The following is a 15,305-nucleotide window of genomic DNA, read 5'->3' on the forward strand; positions in this document are numbered from 1 at the left end:
GTCTTGGATTATCATCGTTTTCATCGATCCGACGCTGTTGACTTTATTTTCTCTCTTCTTTCTCTTTTGTTTCTTTTGGGCATGCTTGTGCCGTTTGCCCCAGCATTGAACTCTTTGTTGTATCGGGCGGTTTCTATATCAATATAGTGGGGCGAAAGCCTTTTAGTTGTACCGATAGACGGGAGAAGAGTTGGCCAACGGTGTTGCCTGGCACCACGCCGGCTAGCACCACATCGTGAAGATCCCGGACACCAGCAAGCACCACCAGATGCTGATCATTCGCGAAGCAAATGGGGGAAACCCGATCTGCAGCAGAGGCGCTCGAAGAGGGCGACCCCCAATGGATCCGAGCCAGACTCGGCCGGATCTGGCCGCGCGCGCCGTAGCACGGCCATGCAGCGACAGATCGGGGCAAGCCCGGGGGAGCGCTACCGCGCCAGGACCACACCCTGCGCCGCGCAGAGGGCCCCGCCGCCAGCCCATCCAGCAGCTAAAGGGCGCCGGACGGCCGCGACGCCCACCACCCGCATGAGCCGGGGCGCCGCCGGGAGCAGCCAGGGTCGCCGCGCACGCACCACCGAAGTGAGGGCCAAACAACAGCAGATCTTGCGAGCGCCCCAGCCACGTGAGAAATGAGGCCCGCCGTCGCCGGCCGTCGCCGGGGCTTTGCTCGGCGACGTGTGCCGGCAGCGGCAGGGGAGGGAGGGGTGGAGGGGGCAGCGGGGGTGGCTGCTAGGTATTCCCCCCGAGCAGCTCCACAGGAGCGACGCGGGGGCGAGTCCAAGGTCCTTTTCCAGACATTTATTTTGAGATGGAGGAAGTAGTATAATAAGGATATTCCAGCACAGCAGGTTGGCGTGCCGTCATGCGATTGGATGGCGTAGCTCATAAAGTTTCCCGGCATGCCGCGTAGTATCTCTCATTTCACAACATAGCCTACCTATCTTAGTAGTAGACCGACTCTAGTAGACCAGAAGGCAGACACCATGGTGGACGCCGGGGTGACGGGCGTGCTGGCGAAGCTGGGAGAGGTGGCGTCGGCCGAGGCGACGGCGCTGCTCCGGGTGGACGACCAGATCCGGGAGCTGCGCCGGCGGCTGGTGTACCTGCAGGCGCTCGGCCGCGGCGCCGACCAGCAGCGCCAGCGAGCTGCTGCTGCTGTGGGCGCAGGAGACCCGGGAGGTGGCCTTCGAGGTGGAGGACACCGTCGATGAGTTCCATCTCAAGGTGGAGGCCTTCCAGTTCAAGGCCAGGCGGGGCCACTCCTGGTACCACTCGGCTCTCACACTGCTAAGCGGGCTCGCCATGCAGGTACGCTGATTAATTTCAGCTCCCCGGTCGCTAATCATGATTAGGAGTGGTAAGTTTCTGGGGTTAAACAAAGATGATGTGTTTTTGGGGTGGGCAAGCTGTAATCTTAATTTCCTTTGCATTAGCTGCTTGTGGAGGTTGTAGTTAGCGTTTCAGTCCAGTGTTCTCATTGTATCCTTCTGACCGCTGTATTTTGGTTGTTTGCTGTAACTCCTGGCCGGTTGATGGCTTTGTTAATTCAAAGCCGGGCTCCTCGCGAGCCTTCGTTCTAAAAAAAGATTGTTGCAAGGCATGGCCTGTCAAGGGAGACAACAAAGATCAACGCAAGGATCAAGGAAATCAGTGAGATCAAGGAGACGTATCAGATCCAAAGCTCTCCAGCTGAAATATGGAGTGCGTCCTCCATTGATGCCGCCGATGCTGACTGGTATGCAATCATCGCCGGCCGTTCAATTTGTCCTCTCTACTTCAGTTAGCTAATTAATATCCTACATACACCTAGGAATGCTGGCATCTTTACTTCCCACACCACCTAGTAGGAGTATATAGTACTCCATACGTCCCGAATTACTCGTCACGAAAATAAATGTATCTAGAACTAAAAATACAGCTAGGTAAATTCATTTTTGTGACAAGTAATTCCAGACGAAGGGAGTATGATATTTTTTATAAAAGAAATATATTAATATCACAAAGAAACTAATTACACCTAGCCTATGCACCAGCAAGATGTCGAGAAGAGAGTATGATTAGTCAATGTGATCAATGTAGGTTTCTTAGTGTGGTTTCGTAGGTATTTTCCTGATGTGACATAATAGCTAAGGATGTGTTTGGTTTGAGGGATAGGTTAGGGTGGTTGTGGGTATCCCCAACCAGCTGGTTAGGGATAGCCCTTGTTTTTGTTTGGTTGAGTGGTTGAGGATAGCCATTGAAGTGTTTGGTTCAAGGGATGAATAATAAGGGTTGTGATGATATTTTTGCTTGAGGTGATGAGATTAGCCCATAATCTGCATTTTTGATTGAGCACCAACGCACGCCCACCACACATCAAGCACGCCTCAGTGCATATAGCAGCAGAAAATATAGTAGCAGCAAAACTACACAAGCGCAAAACACACGATGGCAAATTGAAGATAGATTGGCAAACTGAAAATAGAAATATTGATCCATCGCCTCGCGCATCCACCAGCGGACCAGCCCCATGCACGTAGCCGCCGCCCCACCCTCAATCAGCGGCCGCACGTCTCCTCAGGCCCCAGCCGCCTGGCTCCTCGAGATCTAGCCGCGCCGCCGCCTGACTCGTCAAGATCCAGCCGCCGGCCATCTCGAGATCCAGCCGCCTCAAACCCCGGCCTGCATCTCCCGTGTGCACCCTCCGCAATGGCCGGCCTCTCTACTAGATGCGACGCTGCCGCGCCGCCGCTGCCGCCATGCACGAGCGAGAGAGACGAGCCCGAGTAATGGGAAAGAGAGGATTTCATCTGTTCTGGAGGGGGTGAGGACGAGTCAATAGCAAAAACAACGTTTCGCGAGTGCGCGCGCGGGGGTGGTTGCCGCGACCCGCCGCTTTTTCACAGCTGTCCACAACCCTGTTTTTGGGGAATATTCGAAGCATCTGGCTGCCTCTATCCCTCTTTACCTCATATCCAAACGAGTGGCAACCACTATAAAAAGGGGCTATCCCTGTTCTGGGAGGGTTTCCTGCAACCAAATGCATCCTAAGAGCATCTTCAACAGGCGCGCCAAACTAGCGCCGCACCGCAAAATCCCCCATTTTAGCGCGCGCGCAACCGTAAAAGTTGCTCCAGCGGGCGCGCGAAAACAGCGCGCGCGGCATACGTAGTCCAGCGCGCGGGCCGAAACGCAACCGCGTGCCGCTTATTTGCTGCGCCCGCTCCCGCGCGCTGGACTCTCGCGCGCTCGCTCGCACCTCCCACCCCCATCCAGCCGCGCCGCCGCCGCCGCCCGCGCCACCCGGCGACCGTTCCGCCGCTTTCCCGGCCTATCCCCGCCCCGCGCGCGCTTTCTTCGGCCCCCCCTCTAGTCCCGCTGCCCCGCGCGCGTGCTGGTCCTCCGACGAACAGCGCCCGCGCGCTCGCTGCCGCTCGGCGCCCGCAAGGTGTTCGACGAAACGCCTAGAAGGTATGTATTGCTCAAAAGCCATTAATTTCGTGCATGTTGATTGGAGTTTTTTTATTTATAGCATAGTATTCAACATGGTAGATGAGTTCGTCGTATGATTCTTCCGAAGAAGAATTTGATATGGAAGAGGAGGAGGATCTTGCAATGATCCTAGCTATGCATATTAATAAAAAACCGAAGCACGGTGGTTCGGTTATGGGTCGGCAAAAAATTTGGAGGGATAGGATCGATGCCCACAACAGATTGATCAGGCATTATTTTGCGGAGAATCCCACATATCCCGAGTCGTATTTTCGTCGCCGGTTTAGGATGGGCACCGAGTTGTTCAGGCGCATTGCAGAGAAACTAGCGAGCCATGACCGTTTTTTTCAGCAAAGGAGGAATGCCGCCGGAGAGCTCGGGCATAGCACCTTTCAGAAGGTGACAGCCGCTTTGCTATGTTGGCATACGGTATACCGGCTGATCTAGTTGATGATCACTTGGCTATGGGTGAGAGCCAAGCCATCATGTGTGTCAAGCGCTTCGCAGTCGGAATTGTGCAAGTGTTTGGCGAGGAGTATTTGAGATCTCCCAATGTTGAAGACGTCGCAAGGCTTTTAGCGATGAACAAAGCTCGCAGCTTTCCTGGCATGCTTGGATCAATAGATTGCATGCATTGGACTTGGAAGAATTGTCTAAAGGCATGGCATGGGCAATTCCACGGCCAAAAAAAGGGTTCCACTATAATCCTTGAAGCGGTGGCCGATCAAGAGACTTGGATTTGGCATACATTCTTTGGAATGCCTGGATCTTTGAATGACATCAATGTTGTCAACCGGTCACCACTGATGAGTAAGATTGCAAATGGGGAGTTGCCACCGGTGCAGTTTGTAGCAAATGACCGTACATACAACTATGGCTATTATCTAGCGGACGGCATCTATCCAAAGTGGCAAACCTTTGTCAAGCCGTTGAAAAAGCCAGAAGGTAAGAAAAATCTTGATTTCCACAATGCTCAGGCGGCGGCTAGAAAAGATGTGGAGAGAGCTTTTGGGATTTTCCAAGCCCAATTTGCTATTGTGAGAATACCAGCTAGATTTTGGGATCAAAAGATGCTTTGGTACATAATGCACGCTTGTGTGATCATGCACAACATGATCATCGAGAATGAGCGTGGCCAAGATGTAGACTATTCTCAGTATGAGCTCTTGGGATATCCCGTGCGAATGCGACGGAGGGCTGAAAGGGTGGCCCGTTTTGTTGCCTCCTATCATGCCATTCGACGTCCCGCAGCGCATAATGATCTTCAGAAGGATCTCATTGAGGAGTGGTGGGCATGGAATGGACCGACAAAGAGCATCATGATTTGTGCGTTCGCTATTGTATTGTTGAACTATTTGTTGTGTTTAATTGCACTATTTGTTGTATTGAACGATAAACTGTTTGTTTGAGTTGTAATAAACGAAATTAAACTATTTATTTTTGTTTGTTTTGATCTTTTTGCTTCTGTTTTCGAATGCATATGTTGTTTGTACGAGTTGCGCGCGCTGCATTTTAGTGTGGCTGCTGGAGCCACGCTGCACGCCGCGTCAAACCAGGCGATGCGCGCGCGGCATATCTGTTTTTTGCGCGCGGCGCGACCGGCGCCTATTGGAGATGCTCTAACATACCACCCTTGCACACGGCCATAGGCAAAAAAGTCTACTACTCCAGTCACATGTATGTATAAGCCCCGAATCATTAAATTTAGATACAACCTCCAATAAATAATGCATTAAATTTAGATACAACCTCCAATAACTAAATATATGATCCATGTTAGTAACTCATGTGAGGGCGTGTAGATTGTTCATAATCGCCACATATATGGTTACGGTAACAAATTGCTATTTGTTTTGGCAAAAAAAGACAGAAAAGCACTACTCCTGGGGCCAGTGAGTAATAAACCATACAGATTCAAAAATAAACTGCATCTCACAGCTAAACTAACCGGTTGTGCCCACCAGTCAGACTTGCATGACATGCTTATGTGTACAATATGCGATGGGCATGGGTCCCACTTGTCAGCCAGACTTTAGTATTTGAAACTATGTCTGTATGAACATATTTACTTTCATACACACTACTCCTCCATCCGATTCAAATTAAGTGTCATCCTGATTTTAGTTCAAATGATGACACTTAATTTGAATCGGAGGAAGTAACAATAAATTGCGGTTAAAGCTAAATTTTGGAGACTATACCAGGCCAAACCACGTCTTACATTTATGCGACAAAGGAATTATTAAGTTCAATTCACCAAAACATGAGATAAATCTTGAAGCCTTGCATGATTTTACAACGAATGACTAAGAATTTTAATTTTACGCACTTTACATACAATTGTTTTGACCATTCATATGTGTATAAATACAAATAGCTGTTGAAATTAAAAGCACCATATATAGAATGCTTTCCACTATAGCCTAAAAAAGAAAAGATATCCTAGAAATTCTCTCATCAGTTGAGACAAATAGTAAGATAACCGCTAATTTTGATGGGGCACGTTATAACGGTGCAGATTAATTGGATATAAATGACAGCTATAAGATTTGTATAAAAAAAATATAACCACATTGGCACAGACATTAGAAGTGTATACTAAATATACAAGTCTTTTCAAAATAAAAGTATGTATTTTAGCATCTAGCCATGCAATTGCCGGACAATTCAGGTAGTTTTAGTATCCTACAAACAAACAATGGGGTGAGACCATATAACATTGATTGCTTGGGTAAATGCAGGGATATTGAGGCTGACAATGCCATCGAGTTGAGGGGGGAAGAATTTGCAGCCCTAAAAAAACACATCCTGGAGGAGCAGAGCAAGATAAAACGTCGAGCTGTCATCTCCATCGTTGGCCCAAGCGGCATCGGGAAGACGACACTGGCCAGGAAGTTGTACAATGACCGTGGAGTGAGGGAACACTTGAAGGTGCGTGCCTGGATAAGCCTTCCGCCGCGCATCCGGTTCGAGAAGTACCTTGAGATGATGTACGAGCAGGTCCGCAAGCAGGTCCCCGGAGACCTGCAACATGGGGATGGAGACGCCAGTGGTAAGCTTCAGCAGCTTCTGAGAAAACACGAGCACAACTACTTGGTGGTGCTCGATGGCCTGGTGGACATGAGTGACTGGAACTCTTTAGTCAGCTTGCTGCCAGATGACAACCCCAGAAGCTGAATCCTTCTCACCACACAGCTCAAAGTGAAGGAAATTAAACCCAGCGTCAAGCAAACCGCACCGGTTGTTCTGCAGCCTCTTGGCAGCACCAAGGACATTCTGAAACTGTTCTATCGACGAGCTTTTGGTTTCGGAGCAAATGGTGTTCGCCCCCGCGTGATGAGTGATTTATCCGAAAGGAGTCTCAAGATATCGGCAGGCCTCCCATTAGCGATTGTTGTGCTCAGCGGCCTCCTTCGGACCAAGAATTTCGGTCATGAATGGAACGAAGTGCTCGAGCAACTGGAGGAGTCCAAGGGCCAGCCAATCAGATGCCTATGGACACTGGCCTTGGAAGACCTGCCACACCACCTCAAGTCATGCTTCATCTACTTTGCAATGGCATCGGACAACATTCTCCTCGACCCGGACCGCCTAGTGCGTCTGTGGATTGCCGAGGGGTTCGTTGCGCCAAAGAAGGAAGAAGTTGGGCTGGGCTGCCTCAAGGAGCTCATCTCGAGAGGTCTGGTCCAGGCCGTGAAGGACGCCAGAGGAGGCATCAAGTTTGTATCAGTGCACAGTCTGCTTCATGCCTTTGCAGAGGCTGAGTCTCAGGAGTCAGGATTCTTTGAGATGCACCACCATGCCAATGTCCTCAAGCCGCATTCCGTGTGCCGCCTCGCCCTCCACAATTATGTCGACTCCTACGTTGACATCCCCAACCACTTCCACTCTTCTGTGATTTCTTGGAGGACCAGCAACAAGGTGGTGACACTAACGGCGGCGGCAGCTCGGTGCACCAAGGACAACAAGGAGAGTGGCATCCTGCAGAGTGGTTTCTACGAGCTTGTGGCAACTCTGATGGCCCAGCTGCTGGCTCGACCAAACTGCATGACCTCAGTTTCATTCCAGGCTCTCGGTTCCTCCGAGTCATTGACTTATATGGCCTGCTGCTTGCAAGGGTCCCTGACGAGGTTGGAAGCATCATCCACCTGAGGTACCTTGGCATCAGAAACTGCAAGCTATTTCTAAGCTAGACAACCTCCAGACCCTGGACGTGCGGGCCACACGGGTGCAAGACGTCGCCGATGAGTTCTGGGAAATTCAAGGGCTGCGGCACGTGCTCGCCGACGGGCTACGACTGCCCAAGTGTCCAAGTGCACACCTGAAACACTTGCAGACACTCATCGGCGCATGGGGTCCGAGCTGCCCCTTGAGCTCCATGATTTATCTGCGGGCACTTGCCATGACTCTCATCTCTGAAGAATATCTCCCCGCGCTATCCCAGGCGCTCCAGAAGATGGAATTTCTCATGAGTCTCAAGTTGGCTGGGCGTCTCCTCCCATCAAGCGTGTTCACAAACCCCAGCTCGCGCCGCCTCGAGGTCCTGGCGCTCCACGGAAGGCTCGACGCCGGTGACTCAATGCACGGCCCGTTCTTCTTGCCCAACCTTGGCATGCTCAGCATTTCCGAATCATCTCTGAAGCAGGATTTCATCGACAAGGTGGCCACGCTGCCAAACCTCGCCGAGATGGAGCTCCTGGGTGGCTCCTACAGCGAGGCGCATTTGGTGTCCCCCGCGGAGGGGTTCCAGAGCCTCAGGAAGCTGAAGCTCGCCAACCTGATGCAGCTGGAGTTGGCGGTGGCGCCGGCACCGGAGTCGACGCTCTTCACCAGCAGCGGCTGTCCCCTACTGAAGGTGGAACGCCTGCAACAAGTGGCTGCTGCTGATCCTGCGGAAAATGGGATCCTTTCAGGACTTGAGGAACCGGAATTTAAAGATGAGAGGCCCTACATTTTTTCAGAAATCGATCAAGCGGCTGCTAACGATCCCACAGAAGATGAGATGCTTGTAAGACGTGGGATGGAAGGCTTGCAGGACATGGAACACCGCCAAGAGGACACTGCAGATGATCCTACAGAAGATCAGATGCTTGTAAGACATGGGATGTAAGACGAGTCTATTAAAGTCTATGTACTAGGTAGTAGGTACTAGGTAGTAGGATTTGGAGATGAGAGGTTTTGTCCCGTAGAAGGTTTTCCTGCTATTTCCAAATAACTAGAGTAATAGCACATATATAGACAGTCAAATATGGTCTAACAGACATGCTAATAAAATTCTCAAATTTGAATCAGAGAAGCCTACATAATGCATACCCTGACAAGTCCAAAAAAGACTATGTGGCATTGTCAATTTGTCAGTGGCATTGTTAGAGTGACTTGTTGTTGCGAGTGGGGAACAATCATTATCATGTCACTGGTCAGGCGTTCATGTGCCGGATAGCAAGATTATGTGTATGTGTTCAGAGGACGTCTGGTTGTTTAGTCAATGCAATAACAGACTTGGCTCTTCCACCTGACTGATGCAGCAGACAGCAAAGAGCAAACCCTAATTAAATACAGTGAGAAATAGGGGTAAGAACCTTCATCCCACCTGAACTAACCAAACTGTGGATATGTCTCAAATAAAACCAAACTGTGGATTATACGCTCATACCCTATAAACTCCCATTCCAAATCGCTAAGGCCCCGCTTGGAATAGGGGTAAATCTATACACCTTTATTACTTTTACAAGTGTATTTCACCATCCGTTTGTGATTTCCAACCGGAAATGAAAACGACCGTCGACGTCTGTATCTTTTACAGGCATAAAAGTGTGGAAAACGACAATCCAATCAGGCCCTGATTCCCTCTAGCCAAACACGCTCTTCTTCCCGGTTCCAAGCGATAGGTCGATGCGACTACAGGTTGTGCCCATGGATGTCCCGCGACTACTACCTCAGATCAATCGCAACCCCTCATGTGCAACACGCTCGTGACAACTTCAGCTGGCCCAACTAGCTCTCCTTCCTGATTTCGCAAAGGGTCTGAAACTCTCCCAAACCGTTTTTTGTGGCTTTTTTCTACTTTTTTATTTTCCCTTTTCTTTTCTTTTTCATTTTTTGTCTTCCCTTTTTCATTTTCAAATTCATGGGCATTTTTTAAATCCAGGAACATTTGGTAAAATTAAAATATTTTTCAAAATCATGAATGATTTTTGAATTAACGGACATTTTCTGATATCATGAGCATTTTTTTAAATTAAAAAATAATTTTTCAATCGGCAAACATTTTATGAAATTTGGTAACAATTTTGTAATTCCCGAACGTTTTTTTAATTTGAATGCTAGAGAAGTCTTTCACTTCGAGTACACATTTTGCTATATAAATATGCTCATCGGATTTGGAATCCAAAGCCACTAGTCGGTTTCTACAGGTAGTTAGAACCCTTTTTTTTTTTGGCCGAGAAGAACCGGTGGGTGAAAGATGGTCAACAATGACGATTTCAATGGGGATCATTCGGCTCACGACCACATTGATCATAGCACGCATGGCCAACGACGCCTGGGGCTAGGGGGAACGAAAAGGGGTCGACGTGTTCATCAAGATGTGTGTGATATCTGGTTGAGTGCCGGGAGGCTGGAAGATCCACCAAGGGCTAGAGACACTGAATACACTGATGAAGTAATGTCTAGCGAGATTACATAACAAACTCAAACTGGCAAGTAGTACTCTTTATATTTTAAAAAGTACAACCTCTATACCAAAATATAAGACATTTTTTGCAGTTCATACTAAACTTTAGGTAGTAACAGAAATTATATGAAAAATATGGCCTCAACTTTGACAATTATCCTGTCATGTTCTTTTTGTTGATTCGGTGGAGTTTTTCTTTTTGGCACTTTTCTAGAAGCTTGACAGCTGACTGATGTAACTCAAAAATGGACATGTAAACCAATGGGCCTTTTCTTTTGCTGACATGTAAACCAATGAACTTGATATATCATATAGTAACTGAATATATGTGAGTTTCAGGTCTAACAAGGTAGGAGGATATCTGACAAAATGAATCAACAAGGCTTGTAAAACTCAAAAAACAACCATCACATAACATACATCCGCTGGGCACCGTCCGTCCATCCTAAGCTGAGCAGCATTGCTTCTTCTCGCCGCCGTTGTCGACGGGGGCGGCGACATTGATGGTCTTACCTTCCTTGACCCCAGCAGCCCCTGCCCTGTCCTCCTCGGAGGCCACGGCCTTCTTGCTGACGGTGCGGTAGATGTCGCCGAGGATGAGCTGGAAGGCCTCCTCGACGTTCATGGCCTCGAGCGCGGACGTCTCGATGTAGGAGAGCCCCTCGGCCTCGGCATAGCCGCCCGCGTCGTCGGCGGGGACAGCCCGGAGGTCCTTGAGGTCGGTCTTGTTGCCGACGAGCATGATCCGGATGTTTGCGTCGGCGTGGTCGCGCAGCTCCTTGAGCCACCGGCTGATGTTCTCGAAGGTGGTGGGCTTGGTGACGTCGTAGACGAGCACCGCCCCGAGCGCGCCCCGGTAGTAGGCGCTCGTGATGGCCCGGTACCGCTCCTGCCCCGCCGTGTCCCAGATCTGCGCCTTGATTATCTTCTCCTCCACCTGCAAACAAAGTCCATAAGAACATGTCAGTTTCAGAGAAAATGTTTTTTTTTCTTCGAAAAGGAGGACCATCCCCGGCCTCTACATCATTACGATGCAATTTTGTCATGATCTTGCCAAGTTTCAGAGGAAATGTGCAGCTTGGAATAAGATAACAGCAGATTTTGTCATGATCATGGTACACCTCTGTCTATCAGCCTGTTGCTACATACTTACATGATAGGTGTGGGCTAAACAAGGGGCAGAAAGACAAGTTGACAGCGCCACTTGGTCTGCCAGCTACTGAACCGAGTGTGACACTCCTGAAGTTGAAGTTGAAGTTGATTATAGTACTAGAGTTAACACTAATCAATGGTGCTGCAGGTTCCGATCAGACGAGCGAGCGCGCAGCTGGCGTCTAGTCACCATCCAAATTCAACCCAGCAAGCACAAGGATAGGCACGACACGAGCGATCATACTACATGTCGCACGGCTGATTTCCGCCCGAAGCAAGCAACCCGAACACGGCCGGGTTATTAGGATCTCAGCAGGAAAGACAGAGCTTTACTACATACTTCCTCTCCTCTGGAAACTAATATAAGAGCGTTTAGATCACCAAAGTAGTAATCCAAACGTTCTTATATTCGTTTACGGAGGGAGTGCTACATACCTGTCATTTTCCCCTTTGCAATGTTAGCCTTCCAACATGGACGCCTTTCCCCCTTCTAGTATGTTTTAAGATAAGAAAGTACAGAACCCTCTAAAGCGCCAGCGTTGAGCTGGTTGTGAAACTGAAACTTTGGAATTAAAGGAAATCCTAGCTACAGTGGTTAATTTCTGTGAGGCTGAGCACTGTAGCAAGCAAGGAAGCAGGCAGGAGCTATGGCGTGGAAACTAGTAGCAGTAAAGTGAAACAAGGTGATATGGTAGATCTGGCTGCCATGGCACGGTGGAAATCCTCAGGCATCTCGGCTCTGAATCTGTGCCCGCAGCGATGGGTTTACTACCAGCTCCTGCGCATGGCAGCAACGATCTGGATCTGGGGCGCAGGGAGGAAGGAAACAAGCCGCGGGTCCGACTGATCCATCGGATCTACTAGCGGCAAGCAAAGCAAGGAATGAAATCGATTACTGGGACGGGGGTGGGAGCTCACGTGGAGGGTGCGGGTGGCGAACTCGACGCCGATGGTGGACTTGGACTCGAGGCAGAACTCGTTGCGGGTGAAGCGGGAGAGCAGGTTGGACTTCCCCACGCCCGAGTCGCCGATCAGCACCACCTTGAACAGGTAGTCGTACTCCTCCTCCCCGCGACCGCTGCGCCCCCCGCCCGCCATTGCCGGATCCCCTCTGCTGCCTTGCTTGCCTGCCTGGGATCTCTGCCACTGGCTCAGCGAGGGAGGGAGGGGGAGAGCGTACTCTTTACTTCTCTACTGCGCTACTCTACTCTACTCTACTGCCTCCAGTCAAGTGCCAGTACATCTCCCCGCAGCTGGCTGGATCTGCTCTGCTGGATGGCTGTACGCCTGTACCCCACTCTACTCTCTCAGCGTCAAATTTACTAAATGACCCTTCAAGGGCAACTCCAACCCGGTGACCCAAACGGACGTTCACTTTTCGTCCATTTGGATTTTCAAAATAGACAACGGACATGGTCGATGCATCCAACGGTGCTGCCCCACTTGATGGGATGTCCGCATCGCGCTCCTCGACCTCGTCAACGCTGATCCGGCGCTTGATGGAGCAGACGAGCGACGCTTGCCTCTATGCTCTGACGGGCATGGGCGCCTTGTCACCGGCTCGGCCTACGCCCGGTCGCGCCTGGGTGGGGTTCGGGCTCCCCACGCGGAGTTCATCTGGGGCACGCGTGCGCCCTCGCGGGTCCGGTTCTTCGGATGGCTCCTGGTGTAGCGTCACATCCACACGCGAGATGTCCTGCTACGGAAGACCATTGTCTAGGTGGATGAAGCTGGATGCCCAGTCCGCGCGACGGCAATGGAGACGGCTGGCCATCTGGTCTTTGCTTGTCCGTTCGCCCGCTCATTGTGGCAAAGGGTGGGTGTCAACATCGAGGCGGGGGCGCCCAGAGTGGATACCCTGCATGCCCTAGACGTCAGTCCCGCGGTTGGGGCCACCTTGCCTGACATCTTTATTCTCCTGTGCTGCTGGTAGCTATGGAAACACAGGAACTCTGTGGTGTTCCGGGTCCTGCCGCCCTCCCTTGTCTGCACTCTGGGCTGCTGCTGTGAGGATGCCTGATGACCCACAAGTATAGGGGATCTATCGTAGTCCTTTTGATAAGTAAGAGTGTCGAACCCAACGAGGAGCAGAAGGAAATGATAAGCGGTTTTCAGCAAGGTATTCTCTGCAAGCACTGAAATTATCGGTAACAGATAGTTTTGTGATAAGGTAATTGGTAACGAGTAACAAGTAACAAGTGTAAATAAAGTGCAGCAAGATGGCCCAATCCTTTTTGTAGCAAAGGACAAGCTTGGATAATTTCTTATATAGAGAAAAGCGCTCCCAATGACACATGGGAATTATCGTCAAGCTAGTTTTCATCATGTTCATATGATTCGCGTTCGGTACTTTGATAATTTGATATGTGGGTGGACCGGTGCTTGGGTGCTGTCCTTACTTGGACAAGCATCCCACTTATGATTAACCCCCATTGCAAGCATCCACAGCTAGAACAGAAGTATTAAGGCAAACCTAACCATAGCATGAAACATATGGATCCAAATCAGTCCTTTACGAAGCAACACATAAACTAGGGTTTAAACTTCTGTCACTCTAGCAACCCATCATCTACTTATTACTTCCCAATGCCTCCCTCTAGGCCCAAACAATGGTGAAGTGTAGTCGACGTTCACATGACACCACTAGAGGGATGACAACATACATCTCATCAAAATATCGAACGAATACCAAATTCACATGACTACTAATAGCAAGACTTCTCCCATGTCCTCAGGAACAAACGTAACTACTCACAAAGCATATTCATGTTCATAATCAGAGGGGTATTAATATGCATAATGAATCTGAACATATGATCTTCCACCAAGTAAACCAACTAGCATCAACTACAAGGAGTAATCAACACTACTAGCAACCCATAGGTACCAATCTGAGGTTTGGATACAAAGATTGGATACAAGAGATGAACTAGGGTTTGAGATGAGATGGTGCTAGTGAAGATGTTGATGGAGATTGACCCCCTTCCGATGAGAGGATAGTTGATGATGATTTCCCCCTTCCGGAGGGAAGTGTCCCCAGCAGAACAGCTCTGCCGGAGCCCTAGATTGGTTCCGCCAAGGTTTCGCCTCGTGGCGGCGGAGTCTCGTCCCGAAAGCTTGCCTATGATTTTTTCCTCGACGAAAGACTCCATATAGCAGAAGATGGGCATCGGAGGGCCACCAGGGAGCCCACGAGGCAGGGGGCGCCCCCACCCTCGTGGCTGGTGGGTGGTCCCCCTCTGGTACTTCTTGCGCTCAGTATTTTTTATATATTCCGGAAATAACTTCCGTGAAGTTTCAGGACTTTTGGAGCTGTGCAGAATAGGTCTCTAATATTTGCTCCTTTTCCAGCCCAAAATTCCAGCTGCCGGCATTCTCCCTCTTTATGTAAACCTTGTAAAATAAGAGAGAATAGGCATAAGTGTTGTGACATAATGTGTAATAACAACCCATAATGCAATAAATATCGATATAAAAGCATGATGCAAAATGGACGTATCAACTCCCGCAAGCTTAGACCTCGCTTATCCTCAAGCGAAAGCCGAAATCAAAAAATATGTCCACATATTTAGAGATAGAGGTGTCGATAAAAATAAAATACGGACATGAGGGCATCATGATCATTCTTTAGTATATGATCTCTTATACTAAAGTAACAATTCAATCACAATTTCAAATATGAATCATAAACTTCATTGAGAACCAACAAACTCTAATCTCAGTCATTGAGGCAATTGCAATTTATCATAACATAGGAAAGAGTCAATATAAGAGCTTTTCAGCAAGTCCACATACTCAACCATCTTTTAGTCTTTCACAATTGCTAACACTCACTGGTAGAAAAAGGGCCTATAGTCCCGGTTCCGGAACCGGGACTAAAGTGTCGGTACTAATACCTCCCCCCTTTAGTCCCGGTTCAATCCAGAACCGGGACTAAAGGCCCTCCACGTGGGCAGTGCGCAGAGCCCAGTCAGGAGACCCTTTGGTCCCGGTTGGTGCCACCAAC

At 49.5% G+C, this 15,305-nt stretch overlaps 1 protein-coding gene and 1 pseudogene across 1 annotated transcript; one reads left to right on the forward strand and one right to left on the reverse strand.

Annotated features, from left to right (window-relative positions):
* The first annotated feature begins 875 nt into the window (after window positions 1-875).
* LOC119358331 lies at window positions 876-8,765 on the forward strand (annotated as a pseudogene).
* Window positions 8,766-10,431: 1,666 nt separating this feature from the next.
* LOC119358342 (ras-related protein RABA2a-like) lies at window positions 10,432-12,574 on the reverse strand. The gene is made up of 2 exons (XM_037624932.1): window positions 12,218-12,574; window positions 10,432-11,084 (listed from the first exon to the last, which is right to left on the reverse strand). The coding sequence occupies exons 1-2, from the start codon at window positions 12,395-12,397 to the stop codon at window positions 10,593-10,595; spliced, it is 672 nt and encodes a 223-aa protein (XP_037480829.1). The 5' UTR covers window positions 12,398-12,574; the 3' UTR covers window positions 10,432-10,592.
* Between the last annotated feature and the right edge of the window lie 2,731 nt (window positions 12,575-15,305).

This window comes from Triticum dicoccoides, chromosome 1A, assembly GCF_002162155.2.
Source record: "Triticum dicoccoides isolate Atlit2015 ecotype Zavitan chromosome 1A, WEW_v2.0, whole genome shotgun sequence".
NCBI lineage: Eukaryota > Viridiplantae > Streptophyta > Magnoliopsida > Poales > Poaceae > Triticum > Triticum dicoccoides.